This window comes from Prunus mume, linkage group LG2, assembly GCF_029339155.1.
Source record: "Prunus mume cultivar Tortuosa linkage group LG2, ASM2933915v1, whole genome shotgun sequence".
Lineage (NCBI taxonomy): Eukaryota > Viridiplantae > Streptophyta > Magnoliopsida > Rosales > Rosaceae > Prunus > Prunus mume.
The window spans coordinates 46325665-46336314 of NC_142699.1; the positions used below are offsets into that span (position 1 = coordinate 46325665).

Below are 10650 nucleotides of genomic sequence, written 5' to 3' on the forward strand. Positions count from 1 at the left end.
CTTCTTAACCTTCCACACCACTCCTCCTACAAGTCCCGTGAATTTATGTGATTTGAGCCCATTTGAGTTTGTTGAGTGGTTTGGTACAAAGGAAGCTGCTTGGCATTTCAAGGATGCATGTAGAAAGTGTTTTTGCCTAGGCAACATAACATCGGTCAAAATCACCAATTGGAAGCTTGTCTCTTTATGCTTGGTGAAAGAGTGGGCTTGAAAGCCATGAGCTTGATACGACTTTGTTCGCCACCTAGAAAATGAGTAGATTGCATGTGCTTGGTGTGATCTTCCCAAGTACTAAATTAGATTCAGACAAAAAAAAAAAAGTGCTAAGTTAGACTTTCGCTCATCATGGTACGAATATTGTCAATAATTAATTGTTTTTAATCCTTGCTGCCATGTGTCGTGTTTGATACGTTGCACATGTTAGGGCCAGGCTTTTGTTGTGAGCGGGCATGGGATTCGTTGGCCCTTGAGCACGATTGGCCTCTGAACCTTTTGGGCCTCAACACCATTTATAGACTCTGTGATGGAATGTGGCGGGATTAGATATAAGATATAACGGAAACTGAAACTCAGCAACAGTAATAAAGTTCATTCACAGAGTCACAGTCATAGTGATTCTTCTCCGACGTCGTTTAAAGTTCTCCGATACCCATTGAGTCCCGCCGGAGCTCTGACGCAGGAAACATAACTGGGACTCTAATCCGATTAAGGTCTCTCTCTGTCTCTCTCTATGATCTATCGTACATATATATAAACCCTAGATGTTGAAAATGACTTAGCGCCGTTTGGTTGCTGAGAAATGATGGGGAAGTAGGGTTCGGTTGATATATTCAGGTTTTTTTTATTCGGCTTTTAAAATTAGCTATGAATGAAGATTCTATTGTTGGAGGACAAAAGACAATGCAAAGAAATGTTTCTCTTCAATTGTGTGTAAAGGAAGTTGCAGTCTGTAAAAAAAAAATAAAAGAAGAAGAAGAAAAAAAGAGCCTAGGAACTAGCCTATTGTTACTGTGCATAAGTTCAACAACAGGGAATGTGAAATTTGGCACCAAAGGTAACTGGTAACTTGAAGGTTCAATAGAATTTGATATGTATTTGGTTTGTAATTTTCCTTATTTGTTTTTTTAGATTAAAATTTAATGTGTTGGGTAATATTTTTTAAAAATAATTGAAGGTTCAATGATTCATATCTTTGTTTATTGGGATTTTGCATATTATTTAAGCAAAATTGTTCCATTGGCAGAAAAAAAGGCAGAATTGTTCTTCATAAATCTGTTATGAATGAAGAATTATGGCTCATACAAAATCTAACCCATAAAGCACTTTCCCAAAACTTTTATCAACAGGTTCAGGGTAAGCTTTCCTTGACATATATACCTCTGTCAGCTTGCTATGGCAGCCTCTGAAACTGCCCCGCCTCTGGATATCTTAGGTACTAAATCATATATTTCATTCAGTATTAGTTAGTTAGCTATATCCTATATGTTTTTTCTGTCTCTCTTATTTTTCTTTCACCTCTCTCCCAGTTCGTGGCCCAGAAGGGTTCTCGCTTTGGAATGGGCCCCCATTTAGCAATGGGCAACCTGGTATCAAGCTTGAAAACATTTCCTGCACAAGTACAAAATTCAGTGAAGATGGATCGAGGCTGATGGTGATGAAATCTGATTCAGTAATTAGCATATATGATTGCAGCAGCTACAGGGAGATCAGATCTTTTCAAATCCCCAATGTTGCTGCAGCTGCCTTGTCCCCACGTGGGACTTATCTGCAAACTTTTCAGAAATCATCAACGCCACAGGAGAAGAATGTCATCTTATGGAACACCGAGACTGGTGATCCTGTTTATCAACAATTCCAAAAGAACATGACAAAAGCTACATGGTATGGCAACCATATTGTACAATGTCTTATATTTCATGTCTTGTTTGCTATGTGAAATGTATTTCGATTGTAAAATTCCATGCTCTTCAGGCCCTCAATTAGATTCAGCTCTGATGAAGCTGTTGCATGTCGACTGGCAACAAATGAGATACAATTTTTGGATGCTGGAGATTTCTCTAAACCATTTATATATCGGCTAAGAGTTCCTGGAGTGGCTGCATTTGAGCTTTCTAAGGCACCTGGCTCCCATGTGGCAGCATTTGTTCCAGAATCCAAGGTTTGTACTTCATGCCTTTGGTTAATAACTTGATTGTAGAGACTTCTTTATGAATGATATCTAGTATGGGAATCATGTGAACTTTAAAAGCAGTATTGGAATTATACTAAATATTGTTGGACATTCTGAACTTCAACTCAAAGTATTCAACTCTTTTGGAGTTTCAAACATGGAAGGATGTAGTGTCAGGAAATTGTGAAACTATGCAGTGTTTTGGACTTGGCACATTGAATGGGTGGAATTTCATCCACTTAGTAGCAGATATAATCTCAACATTTTTGATAATGGGGCTGATTTTTCACATTATTATCTCATGCTAATTTTGTTCTTTCGCTTTTTTGTTCATTTATCAAAGTTCAATTTTCTTTCAATTTAGGGGATTCCTGCCAGTGTCCAGATATTTTCTTGTGCAAAAGCTGTACAGAGTCAACCTCTTGCTCGACGGAGTTTCTTCCGATGTTCATCAGTGCAACTGCATTGGAATAATGGCTCAACCGGGCTTTTAGTTGTGGTACAGTCAGATGTTGATAAAACCAATCAGAGTTACTATGGGGAATCAAAGCTCAACTACTTGACAACAGATGGGACCCATGAAGGACTTGTACCTCTTCGTATGTTCCAACTTCAATAGTAAATCAAAATTAACATTTAACTGCATGCAGCCTAATTATCCTTAGATATTTGCCAGGTAAAGAGGGGCCTGTTCATGATGTTCAGTGGGCATATTCTGGATCGGAATTTGCTGTAGTTTATGGCTGTATCCTTTTATTATGTTTTGAAGAGACAACTTAACAGGAGCAGTATATAAGACTCGGAATGTTTAGTGAGTATTGTTTGTGATGAAATTAAGCTTACTCTTCTTGACTGTATATCAAGAATCTTAGTACCACACGCACACACATATATATATAGGCAGCTGCACTTGGGGACTCTAGTTATCAGAATATTGAGGTGATTTTCACTCCAGGGTTTAAATTATTTGGACAGGGCAATATTATCTGGAGATGCAAGTGATCTTTTGAGTAGGGGTCTCTATGGTCCATCCCCTTTTCTAAACATATTACATTCAACTTATATGGGTTCTTCAGAATCATTGTAAGAGTATTCGGGTCTGAATGCTAATTTCTATGTGTGCATCTTTTATATTAGGATTTTTTATTTTTGTGATTTTCAGCTTGTCATGTATATATCCTTCTTGCAAATGTTCAGAATTTGTTATTTTCCTTGAACTGTATTAGTTATGCCTTCAAAAGCGACTGTGTTTGACAAGAAGTGCAATCCTCTTCTTGAGCTTGGAACGGGTCCGTACAATACTATCCGATGGAATCCAAAGGGAAAATGTATCCTTGAGAATTGCCACTTACTTCTTGAGAACATTAACTTTGTTTACTTGAAACAGCTAATTCATCTCCCTAATACTTTATAAGATGGCTCCTCTATTATTTTTGGTTTATCAAAATTATTTAGTGGGCATTATTTTTTAATGGTGGTTGCCTTTAAAATCAAGTTCTCATTTGTTATTTGGTAGCTTTGAGCAAGCTTAGTAACTTGTAGACATGCTGAAAAGAAAATTAGTGAATGGAAGGGGGGCCAAAAGTGACTACCAACCTGGGAGCATAATGAAACATAATATAATATAATATGGTATAAAAAAGATAATACTTATTTATTTCTCAGAGAAGACAAAAAGATCTATATATATTGTGGCCTTAATTATCTGGTTTGCAGTTCTGTGTTTGGCAGGCTTTGGTAACTTACCTGGTGATATGGTATGTTATTAAGTTATGTGTACATTTTCTCCTCCGGTCTATTTTCTGTATAGCCATTATTTTCTCCTCAATCATATAAAATTTTATGCAAGAAATTCGTCATATGTTATTTTTACTGGTTTTCACATACATGCACTTTGATGGTCTCATGATAAATACCTTTATTCTGGCTTGCAAAAGATGATAAAGATCATATATGTGCATTATGATTTCTAAAGTCAATTTGTCATTTTTTATTTATTACCATTTAGGCATTTTGGGACTATGTGGAGAAAAAACAGCTTGGGACAACTAGGGCTGAATTGTCTGTGACAAGCGAATGGTCTCCAGATGGATGCTATTTCATGACTGCGACAACTGCACCAAGACTTCAAGTCGACAATGGGTATGTTAACATTTGGTAGTGCACTTCATTTGGGTATATTATGGAAAGTTTCTGGGTTAACAAAAGGGTCAAGTATATGGTAGTGCACTTCATTGAACTAATAAGTGCACTAGAGCTATGCTTACCATTTGCCTATCTAGAATTTCTGTGTCACTTGTGGCCTTTGAAAAAGAAATGATTATCAATCTTCCAAATGAGTTGTTTATTGAACCTTCATCATGAGAGTAGTTTATTCTATCCATGGGCACAAAATTTGTTCATCTTCATGTTAACTATTCACACTTTTATATTGATTTTAACTGTTCATTTAAAAGGTGCAAAGGCACTCTGAGCATATTTACTCAGCTCTTGCATATTTGTTGGTGTGTGTGTGTGCACATTCTTTCATATGGGATGGATTGGATACATAGTCTGATGGTCTGGTTCAAAGAAGTTTATTCACCAGTAAACCACTTCATGTTTCTTCTCTCTGTATTGAAGGATTAAGATTTTCCACCACAACGGGTCATTATTCTTCAAGAAGATGTTTGACAAGTTGTACCAGGTCAGTGTTGATGGTGAAACCGTCTTTAAACTGCCTAAAAACAAATCTTTATGTTGTTCACATCTCCCTAATTTGGTTTCTTTCCTGGCCCCAACTATTTGTTCAGGCTGATTGGAAACCAGAGTCACCAGATAGGTTTGGTGACATTGCCGAACTTGTCAAGTCCATAGGATCATTAAAAGTTGTCGAAACAAAACCTCAAGGTTGCTCTCGTTTAAAATTTTCAAGTGCAGTTGACTGTGGATTTGGATTTTAGACGTATATTTTTTTGGTTCACTGAAGAACTTGGATAATTTTTCAGGAGACAGGTCCAAAATTTCTCAGACCTCTGCAAAAGCTAGCGCTAGCAACCCTCCTGCCCAAAAGCCTGCTGCTTATCGGCCCCCACATGCTAAGAGTGCTGCTGCTGTTCAGGCTCAGGTATACAGGATATATGTTGGTTTCATTTTTTTTTGTTGGTTCTTCAAATTCATGGATGAGTTCATCCTACAGATACTATTGACAATCATTTTTGGAAAACCTTTTACTAATTTGTATCGGAATGAAACAATTGCTTGATGTGATGCTGATGGTTTCAATGACTTTGTAATGGCAGCTGTTTGGAGAGAGCTCTACAGAGTAAGTACATGCCTATTTTGTTTGTTTCCTCTTTACATTAGGCTCTAATTTTTTTTACAGTTTATTCTTACAAATTCTTGTCCGTGTTAATTAATGAAGGACGGTGAGCAAGAATGCATTGAAAAACAAGAAGAAAAGGGAGAAGCAAAGGGAGAAAAAGGCTGCTGAGGCTACCAGTGGTACTTGATTGGAAGCAGGGTTTCTGAGTGAGTGATTCCTTTATACCTAGAGGTTGATTTCTAGGCTTGAGGGGTGGATTTTACAATTACCATCCTTACTCAGATCTGAGTGTAGATTTATTCCTTAAGCGGGATTTTTTTCTTCTCTGAAAAAATTTGAGCTCGGCATAGTTATCTGCAATATGATCATATGTTTTGTTAAAATGGGAGATGAAATAAAAGTGATGACAGGAGCTGGGTCTCTGTTTTACTTGATGTGTAACATTATGATGGTATGGTTGAAAATGATGATGATATTAAAGTTCGAGGATTGATTTTTATTTATGTATATTGTCCGTATATTAGTTAATTGAAAACAAAAAAGATTATATGTTGATATGCCTAGATTTAATTCTTGGGACATTTTGGAAAAAGCAAAAGGAGAGAAAAAAAATTTAAAAGAAGCAAAAATGGACAAAAATGCCCTTATTTATTTTTAGAAAGAATCCAATACATATGATTGATGCTTTTTATGCCAAAGTGAAAATTTTATGTCTAAAACCTAAAAAACCTTTAATTCTTTTGCAATGTGAACTTGCTAAACCATGTTGAAAAGAAAAAGAAAAGAAAAGCATGTCATTATCCGGCTGTTGAATGGTGTGGCTCTGTTGGTAGAAACCCTCTCTAGCTTTAAGATTGTTTTCCAATATGGTAAGTAGAAAACATTCCACAGTAACCATTTCTTAGGCTCCTTGTTTAAAATTCAGAAATACGTTTCTATTCAAAAAAATATATATCAGAAATAACACATTCTACACTGCACATTTCTTTTGCGCGCAACTTTTTGTTTTTGTTTTGTTGTAATTAGCCAAGTCTTATTCTTCGATGGTTTCCATTTGCACAGTCATCATATCGGGGTTGTTATCAAGGATGAAAATATTGGTCGTGCAGAAGGCATCAATGTTGGTTTTATATTAGGCCTCTGAAATCTAACATATCGGTGTATTGGCTGATATTTTCGTCTAACGTTGTTATAAATGTCATTTTTACAAAATAATATCACATGAAGGTGAAATATTTGATCCCAAAAAATACAAACAAAAACAAAGAAAGTCACATTCTCATAGAGCACTGGTTGAAATCCATGATTATATTATTTGACCAGGAACATCATACCGTATTCAGAATCAAGCAAATGATAAAGCACAAAACTGAAAACCAATTTGAACAATAGTCTTCAAACTAGGAGCTAAGATTACTTCAGACTCGTTGGGATTGTTTCATGTGCCTCAAAATTTCACGTCTGTTGTCCAGGTACCTTGCACGCTAGGATGTTTGGTTACATGTCTAGTCTTCAGTTTCACCACTTTTCTCCCCAGTGAATTTCTTAGCCTGGTTGCATATTGAAGAACCTCTTCTGGATCCATATTCTTCACACATACCACCCTCTCACTTTTGTTCTCTGTGCATTGACAAAGGAAACTCTTACAAAAGAATTTCTAAGCCTCAAGCTACTCATAAGAGTGCAACTATTTGTATGAGAGAGAGACTCTTACTTTTGTTCAATGTGCATTGACAAAGGAAACTCTTACAAAAGAATTTCAAAGCCTCATGCTACTCACAAGAGTGTAACTATTTGTATGAGAGAGAGGTGACTTACTGTATAAGCCCTTCAAATGTGGATGCTGACCCCGGATGAGTTCAGTAACCACCTCCAGCTGAGGATTCTTCTCCTTAAATACTGGTAGATATGACTCCATAAATGACCTACCATGTCAAAGGTTAAATTTATTAAAATTTGAAAATGAAAGTGCTAAAATTTGAAGTTCTAATATTTACCCATGATATACCATGTACTGTATTTTATTATGCAGGACAGCGCTATACAACACTATCCAGCTCCTTAGTCCAGCACCATACCTAACATAGCCAGGACTAAGTCCAAGCCAATCCTATCCAGCACAGTTCATAAAAATAGTCCAGTCCAATCCGATCTGGGCTAACAAACCCCACCATAGATTATTCCCTAAGGAAAGGATTAGAAATACATGAACCAAAAAGTGCAATCCAATCAAAATATCACAACAATACCAAAAGAGAAATTTCAGACATATACATATATATTAAGCTTTAACAAAACACTATAGGCTTAAAGCTTATAATGATGCTCCTCCTCCAGTAACTGAACCACCAATGCATTATCAACTTCGCTTCAGTTCTAAAGAAGAAAGGGCAAGCATGAGCAAGCCTACTTTTACTTAATTAAGCTACAACCTAACAGGTAATGCAAAATACCAAAGCAATTCCTAACATATAAAACCCAATCTGTTAACCCCAGCCTCATTCCCAAGTCATCTCCTAAAAGTGCAGAGAATTAAGCTAAGTTACGGAGTCTAAGCTCTACGGTCCAATTTCAAACTGCATCTAGAATGGCGTTCCTTGCCTATACTTCAAACATTGTGAGGAATTACCACCCAAGTATATATTATGATGAAACAAAAGCCCAAAAGCAAAAAGAAAAATAGTATCTTGCTATATCAAATTGCATCTAACAAAAACAAGTGGCCAAATTCATCATGAATACTATGGTTTGTTTTTTTTTTTTTTTACAAATTTATACATAACAACATCCTAGCAAATGATCTTGCGGTAAATTATAACTGTATCTTTCAAGCCACAGTTCCACTAGGAAGTGTCAATCAATATTTTAGAACAACAATAAAAGTTTTATCCGTGCATTTAAAACATTTATTTCCTTTATGAAATCAGATATCTAACTTGACAAAATACTCCCGCAATGCTCGGTTTACAAATAGTGGTGATTTGAGCAATCTACCTGATTCCCCTACTGCTTCCTCCCCAATCAGAAAAGCTCACAATCAGCTTTTGCAATTGCCACGCACCTCTCAAAGCCATCTGACATTAGCAAATTAATATATCAATGAGAAATTTTACAAGATACAATGAATAGAAATTCTGTTAAAGCTATGCAACATTCTTATGAAGCATAAAAAATACATCAAACCTCTTATATCATTCTCATAATAAGTTCTCAGTTATCCCATTTTCTGTTACCATATACACTAAAAGTTTCTCCTTCACCACCCATACAGCATCCATTTCCGCCATAATGATATAAAATGCACTCAAGAATTTATCACTTTGATGAAGCCTAAAATTTTAAATAAAAAGGAAAAAACTGGGAAAAAAAAGAGAGGATACCGTCGAGCAGCAGAGAGAAGAAGAAGAAACCTGGAGTCGCTGGACCTAGTGGTTGGTGCTGCGCGCGGTGTTCCTTCGAGAAGAAGGTTAGGTTGGGTTGGATTCTTCTTTCTTCTTCCTCTTCTTCCTTTTTCTTCTTTCTTTTCCTTCTGCCGCAGAAACCAAAGTATCAATCGTCTTGTTCTCATAAAGTTCAATGTTCTGTTCACATAATATAAATAATTCTAAAAAATTGAGATAAATAAAATCTTACAGTATAAGGAAGAAAGACCGATGATGCTTTGAAGAACGAAGATGGATTTGCTTTGAAGAAATGATGCTTCTCACTCCTTGCGGCTGGAGTTCCAGAGAAAGGGTGAGGGTCTCAAATTTCAATCTTTCTATTTTGTATGCTTTTGCAAAAAATAATAATACATTAACTTACCTAAAGATGTGTATAAATAGCAGTTGAAATCAACAATGACTAAAACATGAATTCGGCACTGTTGGAATTTCCGGCAGTTTTTTTACTTCCCTAAAAGTGAGTTAGGGGTTCGACTCCCCTGCCCAGCATTCAATTTCTCTCATTTTTTTCAGATTTATTCGTATAAAATTACAAAAATACCCCTACTCTTAATGGGATTCGCGAATGACACTAACACGACCCGGTGGGTAACGGGTCAACCTGTTATCAACATGATCCAATAACTTGGACTTGAATATTGAATTTTTTGTACGAATTTGTGTCGTATTAACGAATCGTGTACAATATTGTCAGATCTAATACAATGTATATAAAATGAAATAAGGTTTATTATCTGAAGATGTATACTTATACATCTTCAGTTTGCAATACACCTATACATTCCTCTTATTCAGACATCTGGATTGTTTTAGTGTGCGGATTCCAATGTTTGCAGCTGTGTTTCATTGCCAAAAAAAAAAAAGATTTGAAGATGTATACTTCTACAGCATTGACATCTGGATTGTTTAGTGTGCGGATTCCAATGTTCGCAGTTGTGTTTCATTGTAAAAAATGATTTGAAGATGTATACTTCTACAACATCGACTGGATATTTTTATGTAGCAATGTAGTGGCTTGATTTGGCAGCATATATAAGAGGAGAAAACTGAAGGAACATTGAGGTCCGCATGCTAAACAATCCGGACATCCGGATAAGACACTCAAAAGGGCAAAAGCATGACTTCCTTGAGTATAGAGACCGGGGGGGAATTAAGGTCAGTTGCTTCGAGTTCAAATAGCAACTTCCTGTTTCAGTGACATATCTAATCAGACTGAATAGGATTTGAAGAACTATCACGATCATTCACATCAATTTCAGCAGGCAGGAAGGGCGCGGAAGCTACCGTTTCTAGAATGCAAGGAGTACTTACTTAGCATATTTATATATAACGCAGGAAGGGCGCGGAAGCTACCGTTCCTAGACTATATATATTAGCTTCATAGTCATAGGTGATATTTCTTTCTAAAGAAAGGGGTTGTATAGTATCACAGCAAGATTGGTAATTTTCTCTTTGCATTATAATGTCATGCAAGTAATTTGCAAGGCAACTACCAGTTACACTGTCAACTCCATTTGTGTCCCTAACGTGCTTCGATTCCTTGACGCTATGTGCGCAACCAAGCTTACAGTTTCCTTACATCATTCAAAACCAATGGCTCAAGAACCCTATCTCAAGTCCTGAAGAAATACCAACACTCCAATTTCCCTGTCAATTGTGTAGTTTACGATTCGTTTTTGCCATGGGCCCTTGCCCTTAATGTGGCCAAGAGACGGCATATACGGAGCTTCATT

At 36.5% G+C, this 10650-nt stretch overlaps 2 protein-coding genes across 8 annotated transcripts; one reads left to right on the forward strand and one right to left on the reverse strand.

Annotated features, from left to right (window-relative positions):
• Positions 1-535: 535 nt before the first annotated feature.
• Positions 536-5977, forward strand: LOC103322370 (Eukaryotic translation initiation factor eIF2A family protein). 2 transcript variants are annotated; one of them, XM_008224281.3, is made up of 14 exons: positions 536-710; positions 1347-1432; positions 1527-1881; positions 1972-2158; positions 2535-2769; positions 2847-2915; positions 3397-3498; positions 3887-3927; positions 4179-4312; positions 4793-4856; positions 4963-5059; positions 5158-5276; positions 5452-5474; positions 5574-5977. In XM_008224281.3, the coding sequence occupies exons 2-14, from the start codon at positions 1393-1395 to the stop codon at positions 5659-5661; spliced, it is 1554 nt and encodes a 517-aa protein (XP_008222503.2). In that variant the 5' UTR covers positions 536-710; positions 1347-1392; the 3' UTR covers positions 5662-5977. The 2 variants fall into 2 exon arrangements, with proteins under 2 accessions (XP_008222503.2, XP_088901282.1); XM_089045156.1 differs by lacking the exon at positions 536-710 and adding an exon at positions 944-1054.
• A 640-nt stretch (positions 5978-6617) lies between these two features.
• LOC103322371 (mitochondrial ribosomal protein L51/S25/CI-B8 family protein) lies at positions 6618-9261 on the reverse strand. 6 transcript variants are annotated; one of them, XM_089047346.1, is made up of 5 exons: positions 9108-9261; positions 8904-9003; positions 8469-8552; positions 7293-7399; positions 6618-7094 (listed from the first exon to the last, which is right to left on the reverse strand). In XM_089047346.1, exons 3-5 carry the CDS (start codon positions 8546-8548, stop codon positions 6922-6924), a joined length of 360 nt encoding a protein of 119 aa, XP_088903472.1. In that variant the 5' UTR covers positions 8549-8552; positions 8904-9003; positions 9108-9261; the 3' UTR covers positions 6618-6921. The 6 variants fall into 6 exon arrangements, with proteins under 6 accessions (XP_088903472.1, XP_008222504.2, XP_088903474.1 ...); XM_008224282.2 differs by having other exon boundaries at positions 8469-8548; positions 8900-9003; XM_089047348.1 differs by having other exon boundaries at positions 8469-8548; positions 8885-9003.
• Positions 9262-10650: the final 1389 nt, after the last annotated feature.